This window comes from Artemia sp. Qi Xiang Cuo, chromosome 21, assembly GCF_049724085.1.
Source record: "Artemia sp. Qi Xiang Cuo chromosome 21, ASM4972408v1, whole genome shotgun sequence".
In the NCBI taxonomy this organism is placed as follows: Eukaryota; Metazoa; Arthropoda; class Branchiopoda; order Anostraca; family Artemiidae; genus Artemia; species Artemia sp. Qi Xiang Cuo.
In genome coordinates, this window is record NC_142814.1 from 15504131 (window position 1) to 15524161 (window position 20031).

At 36.2% G+C, this 20031-nt stretch overlaps 1 protein-coding gene across 6 annotated transcripts in view; it reads left to right on the top strand.

Annotated features, from left to right (window-relative positions):
* Positions 1-20031, top strand: part of LOC148939273 (uncharacterized) — a 280313-nt gene that overhangs the window by 113949 nt on the left and 146333 nt on the right. For all 6 annotated transcript variants that reach the window (XM_089106654.1, XM_089106655.1, XM_089106657.1 and 3 more), the window contains one exon: positions 10471-10586. In XM_089106654.1, the coding sequence (XP_088962780.1) occupies positions 10471-10586 (116 nt within the window). The remainder of the gene's footprint in view (positions 1-10470; positions 10587-20031) is intronic.

A 20031-nucleotide genomic window follows, 5' to 3' on the forward strand; every position in this document is an offset into this window, starting at 1 on the left:
ATCTTTTCGTTTCTTAAGACTTTGTAGTCTGGCCTGCTATTTGTATGCTGGAGAAAAATTTTCAGCAATTTTTAACAACGTACACCCTTTTAAAAATCTGGACACAAATAGTACTGTTTAATTTAGTTTCATACCTCCTCTAGTTGACCTGAAATGGAAAACTTGATACCATTCGCAAAAAAATCTGTTTCCTTTCTTTCATAGCTTGGATACACTTACGCTATTTTGATTTGGTTAAATTTTAAGAGCAGAAATAGCCCCGAAAGTTGGAACATAATACCCTCAGTTGTTCTTGGGATACTGCTGAGATGCCTTAGATACTGCTGAAGAAGACCAGCGTCCAGCCAGCAACTCGCAAAGTTTCTACCTTATGAATAGGTAGAATATCCCTTTGAATTTTCAATTGAATGAGAGCTTTTGAAGTTTCTATAACAATGCTTTCAATTAAAACTTTATTTGCCCCCTGGGCAGAACTGCCAACCCTTGCAACGAGGATTCTAGGGGAGTTTTCCTACTAAAAGACAAAATTATATGAATTTTCAACTAAGGTGAACAAAATGGCTATCTAAAAATTTTGATTGGATGTGTTTGGGAAAATAGTGAGCATGAGAGGGGCGTTAGTCGCTATCCAATCACTTTCAACTATAAAAAAAGGCACTAGCCCTTTCAATTTCCCATTGAATGAGCCCTTTTGAAGTTTCTAGGACAACGCTTTCAATAAAAACTTTATATGCCCCAAGGGCATAACTTACAACCCTTAACCTGAGAGCTGTGGGGGGAGGGGTTTCCATCCTTAAAGACCTGATTTCCAAAACTTTCCACTACGTTGAATAAAATGGCTATCTGAAAATTTTTATTGAATGTGTTTTGGGGAATAATGGGCGTGGGGGGGGTGTCTAGTTGCCCTCCAATCACTTTCTACTATCGAAAAGGGCACTATCCTTTTCAATTTCCAATCGAATGAGCTTTTTTTGAAGTTTCTACGACAACCCCTTCTATAAAAACCTTATATGCCCCCAGGGTGTAACTTAAAACCCTTGCCCTGAGGGTTGTGGGGGAGTGTCCTCTTTAAAAATTATATTTTCTATCTGGAAATCAACTACGCTGAACAAAATGGCTATCTCAAAATTTTTATTGGATGTGCTTGGGGGAAGGATTGGCCTGGGGGGGGGGGCTAGTTGCCATCCAATCCCTTTCGACTATTAAAAAGGGCACTAGTCCTTTGAATTTCTAATCGAATGAGCCTGTTTTGAAGTTTCTACGACAACGCCTTCTACAAAAACCTTATATGCCCCCAGGGCATAACTTAAAACCCTTGCCCTGAGGGCTCTGTGGGAGTATCCTCCTCAAAAAAATATTTCCCCTCTGGATATCAACTACGCTCAACAAAATGGCTATCTAAAAATTTTGATTTGATGTGTTTGGAGAAATGATGGGTGTGGGGGGGGCTAGTTGCCCTCCAGTCACTTTTGACTATTAAAAAGGGCACTAGCCCTTTGAATTTCCAATCCAATGAGCCTTTTTTTGAAGTTTCTGCGACAACGCCTTCTATAAAAACCTTATATACCCCCAGGGCATAACGTAAAACTCTTGTCCTGAGGGTTGTGGCGGAGTGTCCTCCACAAAAACATATTTTCTATCTGGAAATCAACTATGCTGAACAAAATGGCTATCTCAAAATTTTGATTTGATTGTGTTTGGGGAAATTATGGGCGTGGGGGGGGGCTAGTTGCCCTCCAATCACTTTCGACTATTAAAAAGGGCACTGGCTCTTTGAATTTCCAATCGAATGAGCATTTTTTGAAGTTTCTACGACAATGCCAAAAAACAGTAAATGCCCCAAGGAAATAACTTAAAAACCTTGCCCTGAGGGTTGTGGGGAGTGTCCTCCTCAAAAATATATTTTTTTATCTGGAAATCAACTACGCTGAACAAAAATGGCTATCGCAAAATTTTGATTGGATATGTTTGGGGGAAGGATGGGGATGGTGGGGGGAGGGGGCTAGTTGCCCTCCAATCACTTTCGATTATTAAAAGGGTACTAGCCCTTTGAATTTCCAATCGAATGAGCCTCTTTTGAAGTTTCTACGATAACGCCTTCTATAAAAACCATATATGCCCCCAGGGCATAACTTAACAATCGTGCCCCGAGAGCTCTGAGGCAGTGTCCTCCTCCAAAACATATTTTCTATCAGGAAATCAGCTACGCTGATCAAGATGATTCTCTCAAAATATTAATTGTATGTTTTTGGGGGAATGATGGGCGTGGGGGGGCTAGTTGCCCTCTAATCACTTTCGACTATTAAAAAGACCACTAGCCCTTTGAATTTCCAATCGAATGAGCCTTTTTTGAAGTTTCTACGACAACGCCTTCTATAGAAACCCTATATGCCCCCAGGGCATAACTTAAACCCTTGCCCTGAGGGTTGTGGGGGAGTGTTCTCCTCAAAAACATATTTTCTATCTGGAAATCAACAACGCTGAACAAAATGGCTATCTCAAAATTTGGATTGAATATATTTGGGGGAATGATGGGCGTGGGGGGGATAGTTGCCCTCCAATAACTTTCGACTATTAAAAAGGGTACTAGCCCTTTGAATTTCCCATCAAATAAGCCTATTTTGAAGTTTCTACGACAACGCCTTCTATAGAAACCCTATATGCCCCCAGGGCATAACTTAAACCCTTGCCCTGAGGGTTGTGGGGGAGTGTTCTCCTCAAAAACATATTTTCTATCTGGAAATCAACTACGCTGAACAAAATGGCTATCTCAAAATTTGGATTGAATATATTTGGAGGAATGATGGGTGTGGGGGGGATAGTTGCCCTCCAATAACTTTCGACTATTAAAAAGGGTACTAGCCCTTTGAATTTCCCATCAAATCAGCCTGTTTTGAAGTTTTTACGACAACGCCTTCTATAAGAACCTTATATGCCCCCAGGGTATAACTTCAAACCCTTGTCCCGAGGGTTTTGGGGGAGTGTTCTCCTCAAAAACATATTTTCTTTCTGGAAATCAACTCCGCTGAACAAAATGGCTATCTCAAAATTTTTATTGGATGTGTGTGGGGAATGATGGACGTGGGGGGGGGCTAGTTGCCGTCCAATCCCTTTCGACTATTAAAAAGGGCACTAGCCACTCCAATTTCCAGTCGAATGAGCTCTTTTTGAAGTTTCTACGACAACTCCTTCGATACGAAGTGCCCGGGTATGGAGAACCAAAAAACAACACATTGTGCAGACATCGTTCTTTACTTAGGCAGCGCTAGCGCGCTGCCTATGATAGCTGGAATAATAAGAGTTCGGGTATTCTTCACAGGATGACCCGACTAGAACTCACTTGCTCCAGATTTTGTATTAAATGCCATAAATTCGGTTTTAAGAGCCCCTAAGGAAAGACCTATATCTGACAGACTAGAATGGACAACATTGACGCCAGTTTTAATTGAATCAAGATCTTTAGCTAGCAGAATTATATCATCGGCTAAGATAGATGGCTAATATCAATGAGCCGGTCGATCAGGAGCTGGGGAATATTTATGAGTAGCTGTTCAGGTAGCATTATTAAATAAAGCTGGACTAATGACTGAACCTTGTTTGACCCATCTCTTTACTAGAATACAATCGGTAAGATGGGTACCAGAACGCACCTTATGCGAATCTTGATACCAATGCCACAAGCAAGAACAAATGAAACTGTTGACACCATTACGAAGGAGAGCAAGAATAGCCTGAGAATAAGGGACAGAGTCCAACGCCTTGAAAATATCCATGGCACATACAAACATACTTCTCTTAGCCAAACAGCACCGAACCATAATATCAAAGAAAACAGCACATGCATTTTGAACTCCAATGCCACTTCTGAACGCAAACTGATTATCGCCAAAATTGCAACGCATTTTAATAAGCGGGAAAAGGACTTTTTCAAGAAGTTTGCTAATTATTGAACAAACAGTAATTGACCTATACGAACTACAAACTGAAGGGTCTTTATTTTTTTTTATTATGCAGGTTACAACACCTTCACAAAGGGCCTTGGGCAAATATTGCTGAGACGCAATTGCCTGGAACAACAGGGAAAGGTGGTCAAAAAGGTAAACCGTGCCATGCTTCAGATGCTTGATCTGTGGTCCATCCAGACCGGGAGCTTTTCCCGCTTGCATCAATTGAATTTGTGAAGCTACAGATGAAGGTGGAATGTTTACAAAGTTCTTACTATGGTCAATATTTGATAGGTAATTATGAAGAATATCTCGAAAAGAAGACTTGAGAGGTTGAAAAAATTGATGAAAAATGAGCATGCTAATCAGACACATTAATCTGTTCAGAATCGAGGGAGTACGAACGAGTAAGTTTAGAAACTTGTTTCCATAGAAGTTGAGGATTATTTCCGACAGAATAAGATATATTGCATACTTGTTGTTTTTCCTATTCTCCGACAACCTTACGAAATGCATGTTTTGTAGATTTCATAAGTTCAAATGCCACTCCAGAAAGAGGCCTATCACAATCCAACCATATATGATACCAGAAATGATGTCGGAGCTTCGCCTCTTTAAGCTGTGGAAAATCCGATCAACCTTTTTCTGAGTGTTTTTTTTTTCCTAAAAGTGACTGAAAGTACTGCAAAAAACTCGGCAATTTTTAAACAATATACTATATTGGCAACATTACAATCTAGATCAATAAAATTACCTTTAGACACAGAAGATAGCATTTGAAATGGAACTTTAATCTTAGAAAGGTTAGAATCAAGAACATAATGGTATAGGTCAATATTTACATTATTCCAGCACTTCTTTGTAAAACAATTATTATTTGTTGAAAGCTTATTTCTTGTTTCCAAAATCGGTAAGGAAAATTCAGGGTGAGAATGGTTACTGAGTAAAAAATCATCCAAAACATGTACTAGTCGACTTGCAACTTGAAGTGATTGGGTGACCACAAAGTCTAAATTAGAAGTAGACCCAGAACTATGGATATAAGTGAAATCTTTATCTTTTGGAACAACAGACATATCCGGTGGCAAAGAGCTTGTAAAAATGGGCAAGAAGAGGGACGTAGCTTTTGAAAGATCAGTCGTCAACTTTTACCAGAAGACAATTCGTCAACTCGTCAACTCAACAAATCGTCAACTTTTTACCAGACCCACCATATTTGGTGGGTAATTTGCGACAGCGATGCATAAGCCATGGCATACTTCTGGGACGAATACTCCTCACGGTAATCCATCGGCATATAGACACATATAAGCACCATATTCCTAAAATAAATTACAACAAAAAAATCACTAGTGTTAAGTAGCTTGCATCTATACTTTTTATGCATTTCTACCGAGATTCCGCCAGAGGGCCAACCTAAGGTAGATCTAGCCGGGTGAACAAAAACTCATGATCGGTCGAGAGTTCCAGCGTTCTCGAGTTATCAGAATTTAAAATATGTTTATTAATACAAACTATATCAAACAAACCGAAAACTAACTGTAGAATATTTATCTTTCATCTTGCTCCATTAACATCCAGGCAAAAAACTTTAGCTGACACAGAAACTTCGATTATCAGTGCCTTGCCTGTATTGGTGTAACACTTTGACCCCCCCCCCCGATGAGCATTTTTCAGCTCTTTGCACTGAAAGCTGGAGCTGATATGCCAACCACTACAGTTTGCGTACATAATAATTAGCTCAGAACAGGGATTCTCGCGACTATTACTATGTTCGCCGGCACATTTATTTCAATTGATTTGTGCAGTTTTGAGCTATATGGTCAAAACCTTGAAAATTGAAGCATTGTTTTGGTCTATCTAAGGGCTTGGAAACTCGATAAAGGCAATATTCAATCTTAATACCGTACTTAAGTGCCTTTTCCAACTCCTCTTGTGAACGGAAGCTTTGCTTCACAACCGATGACTGACCAAAAGGCGCTAACAACACTTTCGACTACGATCACAATATTTTCTACATCAAAATCTCTATCAATATTCATAATCCCAAGAAACTGTTTCTTGATTAGTCTTAAACGAAAATTGAGATCCTCGGCTATATGACTCCGTGGCTATAAGACTCAAAGCGGCTATAAGGAAATCGTGGCTATAAGACTAGAAGCCGAAATTTCATCCTTCATGTGGATAACCAAGCGACTTCTTGGTTATGAGTTCGATGTGTTGCACATTGTTGATTTTCCTAGCCCTTCAAAAAACTCACGCTGCTTTGAGGGATTGTTAGACTGTAGGCTAGCTGGTATCCTAGATAATAAAACTGGGTAGTTTACCGGCTTCGGCTGCGCAGGAGCCGGCCAAACAGTTGACATTGTACCACTTGAACTAAGCATAAACTCGTTTTTTTTTTCAACTAAATGCGTTAGTCTGCTAACACAATTATTCAATCTCGAAGTTATGATAGTATTGAGCTCATCTGGGAGCGTCAGAACATCCAAAGGATCAAAGATGGTTAAACGGGGTGTTTGGAGTGTCTTAGCTGCTCTTTCTGCTAGAATGTCAAAAATATCGACCATAAATCTTTTTACAAATGTATCTTTTTACATCTTTACAAATGTCAGTGGCATCTTTAAGAGCTCCTTTACTAGAAAACTTTGAAGCAACTTTCACCGCTAACTCGCGATCAATCTTGCTCTGAATTTGCCTTTGAAAAAATTCAATACAGGAGACTTGTAAACTAACTTATCCATTGTAGCAAATCAACACGTATCCGAGAGTCCTAGTCCAAAAACGGTTCCAAAATTATTTAAGGGCGTAAGACAAATTCAATCAATAGTATTTACAATCAGCCGATAAATGTAAAAATTATCCAAATCATAAATAATGAGTGAAAGGTTGACAAGGCTAGGACACATTCTGCAGATGAAGGATGACAGATTGCAAAAGATCGTCCTTTTCGGCCAACCGTTGTAAAGCTGAACGGAAAGCAGGTCATCCGTGGTTGGGGGGGATGTCGTAAAGAAAGGTTTAAGGGAAATGGGGCCTTCCTGGGAGGGTGTAAGGAGACTTTAGATGGATTAGGATGGAGGAGGAGCGTGTGTTACTTTATAGGCCTCAGACAGCTTCGTGCTGCGGTGAGTTGTTAGTAATAGTAGTAGTAGTAGATTTTTATTGCACGAAAGTTCACACGTTATTGATTCAGGGTATTTTAACAGCTTTAATTTTGCATTTAAACTTTACTTTAATCTTTCAGTTAAAAGAGCTTTTATTCGTTTACTTCAATTCTAACTTTAGCTCCTGGCTTTTTTCCCGCTCTTCACCCCGTTCAATGTTATAATTTTATTTCATATCCCTTTTAGTAAAGACTAAAAGACATAATGCATCCATTATACTATGAACGGGAAGAGGGGTTCAAGTACAGCCCTCCTCTCTAAGCACATGCCTGATTTGTTAAAAATAAATAGAATGTTATTTTTAATGCTCACGTTCAGAGGTATCTCTGAGGGTCTTATTTCAGAGGCTCTTATTTTATTGCTCACATCGTCGCCCGCTCTGCAAAACTTAGAATATGTTATTTTTTGGAGATGGGGAGTGAGTTATCTTCTATATTGTAAGAAACGCATCAAAACATATTTATAGCGTATTCGTCTTTTTTGTGAGTGTTCTACTGTTCTTGTTTTTCCTTAGCAACAATAGATGCAATGCAATTGGAAAATGTGAGACTTTGTTCCTGTTTTTACGTTTTTTTTTATAATTCAAAAATAATTTGGAGCTGATTTTTTTTCCTATTTTCGTAGCGTAGTCTTTGGTGTCGTGACACCCCGGTTGACAATTACCCCTTAAATTTCTTTATTAACACCTCACTGATGTAAATTTTAGTTTATGAGGCATAATAATCTTAGCTAAGTTGTCTAAACCAAAGGACTTGACACACGTAATATATTTCGGTACCGATTTGCCAAATCGGTACCGATTCGCAAAGAAAAACGGTAGTGATTCGAGCTTTAAAGATATTCTAGTGTTTGGTGCCGATTTAAAAAACGGTGCCAAACTTCATCGTGATCATAAAAAAAATGTTATTCCTGAGGTGTTTCAATTCTCAATCGTTTCCTTCTCTCCAGAGGGAAAATCAGAAGAACCAAGTTGAGATCAACTGAGACTATTGATAAATTGCAGTTGACTGTTGGTGTCAATGATTTTTAATTTTGAAAACATCGCGCAAAGGACACTGTTTTTGCACCACTATCGTTTGTAGTTTTGAATACCGTGTGGTTATACACCGTGCTAAGTCCGTGCTTAATATTGTTACACACCATACTCAGTGATCAGTCCGTTATACCGTGCTCAGTTCGAAACTGACTTAAGATTATTAGTTACGTAAATACGATTTATGTGCTGGATCCAAAACCATTCAATCGTAATTTAGTATAAATTAAAACAATCAAACTAGATTAAAACAAAATTTTTTTAAAGGAATTGTTATAAAATAAAATTTGTGGTTGAAAGGCTTGCTGATAACACGAATTGCTTCAGGTGGTTTTAGAAAAATTGAGATGATTCTATTGCTTTTTTTAGACAACTTCCTACGCTGGTCGCCAACTTTTTTGTAGATTTTCTTGCACGCATATACTGAAAATGATAGCAGAAGCTTTTGAGTTGGATTTTCAAAATTACATATCTACTTGCTCAATATCGGTCACTCGCAGCTTCCTGCTTTTTTTATTGTTGTTTTTTGTTGTTAGGGTTTTGTCCACTGATTTGAAGAATAGGTATAGCATAAAAGTCTGATCTTTAAAACATGACTTTTAAACTTGACTTTCATAAAATGAGACGATTCAGCGTGCCCTATCATTTAAAGTATTTGTGTTTACAGAAAGCAAGCTAAAGAAAACAAAATGTTTCTTGGAAATTGAGTTATCAATCACCTCTAGGATTTTTTTTAGTCTTGACCCCCTCCCCAGCCTTACGCATTAAAGAAAGAATTTATCAGTATATTATTTTACATTAGTTGAGAATTTGGTGTCAAGAAAAGACAAAAATGTGTTTATTGTAAAATTAGAGTGTGCTTCCCGGTTTATTAAGCACTAAGAAGGCTCACTAACTAAATAAAAAAAATTGGTTGAAATTGCTTAGAATTAAATTTCTTTTATTTTAGAAAAAACTGAACAAGTGAAAGACAAACGTGAAAGAAAGAAATTGACACATGAAAGAGCACGTGGAATCATACATTATTCTACATTATATAACGTTTTTTTTACTTTATTACAATATTAGGTATCATTACACATTATTATACACTTACTTACTAAACTTAGTTTATACATCATAAAATGTCATAAAATTAAAATGTCATGGACTCTGTAGAAATCATACCCAATTTTTGTTAACGAAAATTAATTTTCAATTAATTGTCATTGATTAGTGGAACGGCAAATTTGTAAACAGTAAACATAAAAATCAATGATTTTCGCATTCTCTGTTCTATGTATCAGAATGTCTGAAATTATGATCAGAATGGTCACTACGAAGAGCTTGGAGATAGGCAATACAGCTGTTAAATACAAGACTACGGAAGAAAAAGAAACTTATCACCTTGTGACGGCACAGTGGATTGGACCAGGAGTTTATTTCGACGGTACTCAGGTTCAACACTTACCATCGCAAGGAATGGTATTCACAAAATTTTCCAAGCCCAATTTTTTTTTGTATACTACTTTGAAGAGGATTCCTACTAAACAAATAAAATGAAATGCAAATTGTGTTATGTCTAAAATATCTTATGGTTTATAAGAAATATTAAAAGAAAAATCTTCTAAGAAATATTAGCAATTTGCTTTATTTTTATGATAAAATAGGAGGAATTATTTAGTGTGAGAACCTAGAAGAAATTTTATGTGGGAAAATTTTTAAATAGCTAAAAATTAAATATTTAATATTTTGGTGCCAATAATAACAGACTGGGTTTCTAAAATGTTTTTGACAATTTCGCTAAGAATTAGAAATAAAACGTCCCTCTATATTTTGGAAAACGCAGTTTTTTTTTCTTACATCTCCACTACAAAATTTCAAAATTAAATATCTACTTGCTCGACATCGATCAGTCACAACTTCCTGCTTCTTCTTTTTTTGTTTTTTTTCCTCTATATTTTGTTCACTTATTTAAATAACAAGTATAAGAGAAAAGCTTAATCTTTAAAGTGGCTTTTAAACTTGGCTCTCATAAAATGAGATTATTCAGCAGAGTCTGTCCTTCAAAGTATTCGTGTTTACAGAAAGCAAGCTAATGAGAGCTAAATTTTTCTTGAAAATAGAGTCGTCGAGGGCCTCCAGGATTTTCTTGACTCTTGACCTCTATAGAATTTGTCATTATATTATCTTTCGTTAATTGAGAATTTAAAGTCAAGAAAAAACAACTCTGTTTATTTCAAAATTAAAGCATGCTTCCTGGTCTATGTAGCACTAATAGGGTTCAATAAATAATGATAAGAAAAAAATTGTTCAAATGTTGGTGAGAATTAATTTTTTGTTTTAGAAAAAACTGACTGCTGCTGAACATTTAGTTGAAGAGTTAATGGAAGAAAATGAAGAACTCAAGAGGGAAATGACTATTATGGCCCAAGAAATGGATGAGTTGCACGACAACTTCCGGTAGTTATTTTTTTTTTCTTTAAGTTTATTTATTTTTTTTTCTGTGATTTATTACACGGAAGTATTTCTAGTGTTTGGCGTTTCTCAATTTTTTTTTGTATAATAAAGCAAAATTAGTAAAATTAGTGAAACTGGTAAGATTAATGTAATAATAAGTGTTTGATACCAGTTTCTGGGAGAAAAAAAAATAATTAAGAAACTTGAACAAATGCCATAGAATGTCAAACGCTAGATGGCAGTGGTGTTGTTTTTGTCGACACTATTTCCACTTTCCACTTAGAAGTAATAGTCTTATGCATGAACTCTTCTGAACTCAACACTATAACCAAGAGCGTATCCAGGATTTTTGTTCTAGCGGGTATTTTCTTTTTGGAGGGGGGCTACAAAAAAAAAAACTTTACACAACGCATCAAAAATTGGTTTAAATATGTTTATGCAACTTCTGTCCTCGTTGAACAAAAATTTCTTGGGGGGGGGGGGATTCAAACACGGTACCTCCTCTGGATATGGCATTGACTATAATAAATAAAATGCAGTACCATTCAATTTTCTATTCAGCACTGTTTCCAAATCTAGTGATTAATACCTTCATAATCATTTCTAGTGACCAATGGTACTAAACTAAAATTCTTATCACCAAAATTGTTCGGTGTCACAAAAGACAAAAATCATTCTTACAAGTTTGTACCTATGTGACTCTATATTGATTTCCTATCAACATAGATATTTATATTGATTACATGTAATATTATATATATAACATGTATATTGATTATATTTTATATATAAATATATTGATTACTTCGTTATAGTTATTTAAACATAAACATATTATATTTAGTTGATAATAACTAGAACTATACTGTATTAAAAATAAATTTTATTTATTATAAGAGTAGTTATACATTTACTAACGTATTCTAATTTTTTAAAATGTTTTCCAAACGAAGTTTTTCCAAGAAAAAATGAGGAGCGACTTGTAACTTAATATGGGTAATAAGTCGTATAATATGTGAAACTAAAAACGAATAAATGAATAAACCAAAATCGAAAAGAACCGAAATTACTGTAAATAAGATTGGGTATCCCCCCCCAGAAAGCCTCTAAAGGCAAAAATGTCATTTTAACTTCGCAGAATACTTTTCTCTTTTTATCTTTTTCTTTTATCAGAACGTTAACGCAATAAATACTGCTCAAAGTTCAAGGGGTTCTTTTTTTACAATCAATATATTTGACACCAATTTAGTTTCATTAGCATAATATACGATAAATTTCATCAGTATTTTCTACTCTTCAAGTCTATTCCTTTCCAAATGGTGATTGGCCAGTTTAAAAGATTAATGTAGCGAACTCGATATTCGCTTCAAAAAATACTAATTTACGCTTAAAATTTTTTATCAATTTTCTGTATCTTTCAACGAAATTGAATCACAAGGAGATATAATGACAGCCAAGTGTTTTTTTAATAATATAATTAAATCAAAAGTAACAAATACATTTTTTCTTATATCCTAAGTTTTTTTTTGTTATATCCTAAACATTAATCAACTTGGTTGAAAACATGGATCGTTTTTATCGTGATGGGGGAAGCCATTGCCCCCCCCCCATCCCATAAATGCTCTTGACTTAATCGTACATAAAACAATAATTTTTCTAAAAAAAAAGTCTTTCCATGGTTCTGTTTTTTTGTAACTGTTAATGTGTTTCAATGAGCGTATGTCTAGGCCATTTATAAGGGGATCCGTGTTTTCGTCTTAAAAAAGATGTTTTTAAAAAGAAGATGTTTAAAAAAAAAATGTTTAAAAAAAAAAATGATTAGGAAGATGTTTTTATAAAAGAAGTTCCGTTTTTTAATGATTTATTCTTTGGATAGTACCTTTCAAGCACCTTAATAACAAAAACTATATTAGCTGAAGAATTCACATACTATTATTCAGGGGTGTTACTTGCCAAAATGTGTTTATTTTGGGCGGGGGGAGGGATTTTACCGACTGGCTGGTCATTTTTACCGACTTTTTTTTTTTTTACCAATAATTATTATAATGTCCTTTGCAAATATGAAACTTGAGAGCAGAGTTCAGCCCAAAGAATCGTAGAGTCTGAAGAAGAATAGCTGCTTAGTTCAGTTTCTCGTAAGAAACATGCACGCAAAAAAGTTGGTGATCTAGTGGAGAAAGAAGTAATACAAGAGAAAAACAGCAATAATATGATTTATATACAAACAAAACTCAGAAGTGACAACTTCACAATTTCACTTAAAATCTACGGATTAAACATAAAATTAAGAAAATATAACTACAAAACGTCAGTTAAAAGTCGTACGTCTTGGTCTGGCATTCTCAAAGCACATAATGACGAAGTGAACGAAACAATCATATCTATCGTTATGCGTAAACGTGTGCATTATGCGTTATGCGTTAAACGTTATGCGTTTCATTTTGCAAAAACTTTTTTTCACTATGGGCAAAGTTGGTGATGCTATCACCATCCACTGGTAAACTGACCAGAGTAGTCGGGTAATTTTTTATAATAATTATAATTTTTATAATAATTATAATTAAAAAAGTAATTTTTTATAATAGGGTCTCAAAGCTGGTGCAATCAATGACTGCATGGCTTTCGACATCAGTCCTGGCAGGTAGCTCTTACACGAGTTCCGCGAGATCCGCGAACAACACGAGTTCTGCGTTTTTTTCTTTGGGAACATCTGACGGAAAGGATTTCACAGCTGATGTGTATTTTTTCTAGTATACTTCGGTACGCTATCTTCAGAAAAGAGGAGTTATCATGTATTACATCCTCCAAACTGTTCACAAGGGCTCTGAGGACGACGCAGAGTTCCTTAGCATAGTTATTAGCAGAGTTATTTTCAGTCATCCACCTGATCGGCTCCAGGATTAGAGATTGCCTCTGAATAACAAGCAGATGGATGCCTAGGATGTTGTTTAAGTTGGAACTTGTGTCTACACAGTGAACCAACTTTTTTCCACTGCTGATTTTGATGCCTCGATTTCCCTATCTATCTGATCAGTCTCGGGCGCGAGCATATAAGACGTCACGTTTTGTCCTGAGTCTTGTGTTTTCAATCATCAGATCAAGCAGCTCAGTCTGAAGTTTTTCTGCAAGAAACTTTGTCTTGAACAAGGCTTGGTATATGAACATAAGTATCAAAATAAAATCAAAGCAGGTAATGTGGTGATTCAGAAGTTGAACTTTTCTTTTATTATCTTGTCCTTGCTCTGTTCTGTGAGCTCTTTGAGGACTTCAAAAATAGTGTCAAAGCTTGCTACAACACTTTCAAACTCTCTCGCTTGTACTTTGATCTTGTCATTGACAGATTCTTAAGCTTCAGTAACGATTCAGCACTCTCAACTAATTGTTTGTAGACAATAGCTCGTTTCATTCGATCTGTAAAGAAGACATACAGTTTCTGTAAGATTTCAAACATTTTTCAAGCTATGCAGGTATTGCTGCAGTTTTTTTCCATAATCAGATTTTTTTCTATGAGCCATGGATCAAATTTAGCGTACTGGTCTCCCCAGTTCGGTTTATATGCGTTCCTCGACATCCTGTAGAATACCAAGTATATTGCTTGCATAATCATAGCTTTGGAACATAAGCACCTCTGTGCTTGCGCCTTCCAATGTTAAGACTCCAAGAACCATTCAGGCAGTAATGCACGGCCAATTTTATTCTTTTGGTTGCTTATGCGGCAAATGGGTTACAAAAGACCTGTTCAGCAGCTACAATCCATTTAGACTCGTCGGTTTTGTGAAAAATGGTATTGATTCGTTTGCGATAGTCTTTGTCAAGTAGATTCAGTCACCCCAACCCTTTATTTTGTATATGTCAAATTCCTTTCATTAATATATTCCTTTGCACTTGAGATCGATCATCCAGCCCACGTAATTTGTGAAGTTTGAAACCGAAATGTGGGTTCCTTGGATAGGTGTCCTTCTCTTTACCACCCACAGCTCATAATCTACTAACCACCTAACCTGTTATAAAACGTGACTACGGCCTTTTCACCTTGCAAGTAATTGGTACTAGTTGCTACCGAATGAAGTTGTCACTGAAATCAGTATTTTCATGTTCTTCATTTAACCAAATGAAAAATTGTGGCACTATCCATAAAATCAGGACATGCACCGCTGTATTCACCGCTGTAAAACCGCTGTATTCACCGACCAAGGTGTAATATTTTGGTAGATGTTATATCATTGTTTATATGTTATGTATTTTACTGAATAGAAAATTGCGGTGCTGTCTTTAAAGCCACTGAGCGAGTCGGTACAACTGAAAAATTTACCGACCCAGGTCGAGATTACGGGAAACGTCATGTCAGCATTTTTAATCACGACACGAGTCGGTAAAACTGCAGCATTTACCGACCTAGATTAAGCCTTTGGTAGTTGCATGTCATTATTTTCATTTGCTTAATTTAATCGAATTGAAAATTGTGGTGCCACACGTGAAATCACTGCATGAATCGGTACAGCCACTACATTTATCGACCGTAATCAAGATTACGGTTCACGTCATGTTAACATTTTTATGTTCTTTATTGAACCGAATGAAAAATCTTGGCACCGTCCATAAAGTCACGACACGAGTCAGTATAACCGCTGCATTTACCGAACTAGATAGAAATTTCATTAAATGCGATGCCTGAAATTTTGGTGCGACACGTAAGATCACTGCGCAAGTCGGTACAACCGCTATATTTACCGACCGGAATCGAGATTACGGGACACATCATGACAGTATTTTCATGTTACTTATTTAACCGAATGAAAAATTTTGGCACCGTCTGGAAAGTCACGACACGAGTCGGTACAACTGCTGCATTTACCGACCTAGATTGAGATTAAATAAATAAAAAAACAAGTTTTTTAAACTGAAAGTAAGGAGCGACATTAAAACTTAAAACGAACAGAAATTATTCCGTATATGAAAGGGGCTGTCCCCTCCTCAACGCCTCGCTTTTTACGCTAAAGTTTTTTGTTGTTTTAAAAAAAAGTTGTGAGACAGAGTCCAACTTTAGCGTAAAGAGCGAGGCGTTGAGGAGGGGACAGCCCCTTTCATATACGGAATAATTTCTGTTCATTTTAAGTTTTAATGTCGCTCCTTACTTTCAGTTTAAAAACTTGTTGCTTTTTTATTTAATTTCTGATCGTTTTTTAGTTAATGCAGCTTTTATTTTGGCTCACCGTCATTGAATAAGTAAACAAAAATTTGCATAAAAATTTTACTTTTCTTTTGGCAAATGGCTGTCTCTAAATTTGGTTCTGACGTAATTTAAAAATTAACTTACGTAACGAACTTCTATATTCGTATATTTTTCTTCTGGCAAAAAGTACGTTGCAGATATAGTTGCAGATTTTTGCAGATATGAGCTTGAAACCTATGTAATAGGCTTTTGTGATACGCTGAATCTGACGGTGGGGTTTTCATTAAAATTCTTTCACTTTAGGGGATGTTTCCTCCCTCTTTAAAAAATCAGGTAAATTCTCTCAGGCTCGTAGCCTTTGATGAGTTATACTAAACTTAATAAAATTTATATATTTAGAATCAGCGTTATAATCCCATTCTTTTGATACATTTATTGACATCAAAATTCCGTTTTTAAAAGTTTCGATTACTATTGAGCCGTATCGCTTGTTGTTGTTGTTTTTTTTTTTTTATTACGTATATGTTATTACGTATATGAGGGGGTTCTCCCCTTAGTCAATACCACGCTTTTTATGTTAAAAGTTAAAAAAAAATTCACAAGCCCCTGAATCACGAAGGCCTTTTAATTAGAATATATAGTTCTTTTGAAAGCACTGAAAACAACTGTAGCGCAAAGAGCGAGGTATGGACTTGGGGGAGAACCCCCTCATATACGTAATAGTTTCTGTTCGTTTTAAGTTCTAATGTTGCTTCTTACTTTCAGATGAAAAAACTTGTTTTTTTTATTTAATTTCTGATCGTTTTTTAGATAATGCTTGGAAACCCGGCACACCCTTAATAGAAATGTCCCTTACCCCCAAAAAACATCCTCCCCGGAAAGATTCTCCCCAGTAACCCCCACCGCCCGCCCCCCCCCACCACAAAAAAATACATCCTGAAAATGTCTGTATACTTACCAATAGCCAATACAATATGTAAGCAATGGGCAAAGTTCATATCTTGCAGCCCTTCCCCTGGGAACTGTGGGGGATTAAGTCATCCTTAAAGACATATTAATTAGATTTTAGACTACGCTGAAAAAAATGGCTATCTCAAAATTTTAATTGGGTGACTTTGAGGAAAAAATGAGCGTGGGAGGGGGCCTAGTTGCCCTCCATTTTTTGGAGGGCACGCATCGTGATCTTTTTTCGAGCAAAAAATGCAAATTTCCACCGTTTTGCAGATAGGAGCGTGAAACTTCTTTAATAGGGTTCTCTGATAAGCTGAATGTGATGGTGTAAATTTCGTTAAAGTTAATTAAAAATGCAAAATTCCACATTTATGCAGATAGGAGTTTGAAGCTTTACTTTAATAATGTTCGTTGATAAGCTGAATCTGATGGTGTGATTTTCGTTAAAGTTAATTAAAATAATTTGCAATTAAAACAAAATTTTATTGTTTAAAAAAAATGAGTTGTGAGAAAGTCAAACTTTAGCGTAAAGAGCGAGGCGTTGAGGAGGGGACAGCCCCTCTCATATACGGAATGATTTCTGTTCGTTTAAGTTTTAACGTCGTTCCTTACTTTCAGTTAAAAAAAAATTGTTTTTTTTATTTCATTTGTGAACGTTTTTTAATTAATGCAGGTTTTGATTTTGGCTCACCGTGCATGAATAATTAAAACGAAATTTGCATATTAATTTTACTTTTATTCGGTTAAATGGGTTTCTCGAAACTTGTTGAATTTTTCTTTACGAACGTTTTTATTAGTAATAAATATACGTAGCTTACGAATTAACTTACGTAACTAACTTCTATATTCATATATTTTTAATACGTATATTAGGGGGTTTTCCCCCTAGTCAATACCTTGCTCTTTAAGCTAAAGTTCGAATTTTGTTCCAATTCTTTAAAAATGACCAATTAATCACAAAGGCCGTTAATTAGAATAAATATCTCTTATGAAAGTACTAAGAAATCTTTGGCTTAAAGAGCGAGGCATTGACTAGAAGGTGAACCCAATCATATAGCTAATATTTTTTTGTTCGTTTTAAGTTTTGATGTTGCTCTTTACTTTCAGTAGAAAAACTTCTTTTTTTATATTTAATTTCTGATTTTTTTTTAAATAATGATGGGAAATCCAGCGTCCCCTTCATAGCAATGTCCCTTCCCCCATGAAAACTTCCTTCATGAAAAGATCCTCCCATATAACCCCCGACCTACCCCCACCCCCCACTACCAGAAAAAATTCCCCCTGAAAACTTCTGTATACTTCCCAATAACCAATACTATATGTTACTACTACTACTACTAACAGCTCACCGCAGCACCAAGTCGCCTAAGGCGAACACAGCTACGCATACTCCTCCTCCACCCCAATCTATTCAAAGCCTCCCTTTTTACATCTGCCCACGAAGTTCCAATGTCCTTTAAATCTTTCTTTTATGACTTCATCCCACCCCAGACGAGGATGACCTGCTTTCTGTTTAGCCCTAGATGGTTGGCCAAAAAGAACAATCTTTGGCAATCTGTCATCATTCATCCACATAACATGCCCTAACCACCTCAACCTTTTTTTCATTATAGCCCTAGAGAGCGGTATTGAACCACATTTTTCGTATAGCCTATTGTTTGAAATACGGTCAGTCAGCCGGGTACCCAGAACAATCCTTAAGCAATTTCTCTGTAAAACATCTAGCAAATCTTCATACGCTTTTCGGAGCGTCCTTGATTCAGAGCCATATTTGACCACTGTCATCACTGTAGCTTCTAATATTCTTATCTTGGTTTGCAGACTTATATTCCTATTCTTCCAGACTTCTTTTAACTGTGAGAAAACGCCCTGAGTCTTGGCAATTCTATTTTTAACATCTTCGCTGCTCCCACCTTCTTTACTAATAATACTACTAAGGTAAGTACAGCTACCCCCCTGATCAATCTTTTAATTACACAAAGTCACCTTTTCATCTTCACTTGTTCCTAGCCTTAGTGACTAATTATTCCTAACATTAATTTTCAAACCAATTCTAGCACCCTGAACTCGCAAAACCTCTAAAACTTCATTCATTTTGCTCACACTTTCATCTAGGATGCTTAAATCATCAGCATAATCCAAGTCCAGGAGAATTTTTCCTCCCCATTTGATTCCGTGGTCTCCCATTGCCTTTCCTGTGCTCCTTAAGACAAAGACAATCAAAATGATCCATATAAAGGGAGATGGATCACAACCCTTCTTAACTCCTGATTTAATACGAAACCAGCTGCTTACCTCATTTCCTACCTTAACCGCAGTAGTGTTATTCTCGTACATAGCACTAATCACTTTAATGTATTTGTCTGGTATACCATACAAGGATAAAACCTTTACTAAAGCTCTTCCATCAACAGAATCGAACGCTTGCTCATAATCTATAAAACTGAGGACCAAAGGTGTTTGAAAACTCAGGCACTTCTCAATTATTAGCCTAAGAGTGAAAATTTGGTCGACCCACCCTCTACCTTTTCTAAAACCGCACTGTTCTCCTCTTAAAACTTTGTCTATGGCATCTCTCAGTCTAAAAAGTATCATATTACTAAGTAACTTGCTACCTACAGACACCAGACTAATGCCTCGATAATTACCACACTCACTTTTATCACCTTTCTTATAAAGTGGCTTAATTAAGGTTTTCCGAGAATCGTTAGGTACTTCCCCTTTTTCAAAAATCATATTCATAATCTTCAATAACTTATTTCTAACCTCAGAGCCACCATATTTAGGAAACTCATTTACCACTCTATCTGCACCTGGAGCATTATTATTCTTTAATCCTTTTAGTACTGTTGCTAATTCCTCCTCACAAAACAAATCTTCTTTCACATCCAAGGTATGACAAACTTTTTCATTTTCTTCTATATATTTTTTCCTGCAACTCTATCTCGGTTAAGCAAGTTCTCAAAATGTTCGGCCCATCTCGCTTTAGTTTTTTCCTTATCGCTAATTGCGACCCCATTCCTATCTTTAACTGGGACAAGTCCGGATTGACTACTCCCTCTCAATTTATTAACGTGCCAGTACAATATTTTACTATTATGCCGTCTAGCTGCATCTTCCGATCCTCGGCAATTTTATCTATGACCTCCACTTCACACCTCCTTAGTTCATATTACAATACTTTCTCCACTTTCTTTACATTCCTTTTGTTTTCATGTGGTCTATCACTCACATAATTGTTGTAAAAGTCCTTTCCCCGTTCTATTAAACATAAAGCTTTTTCACTAATATTCTTAGCTATAGCCCTAGCTTTCTTCCCTAATA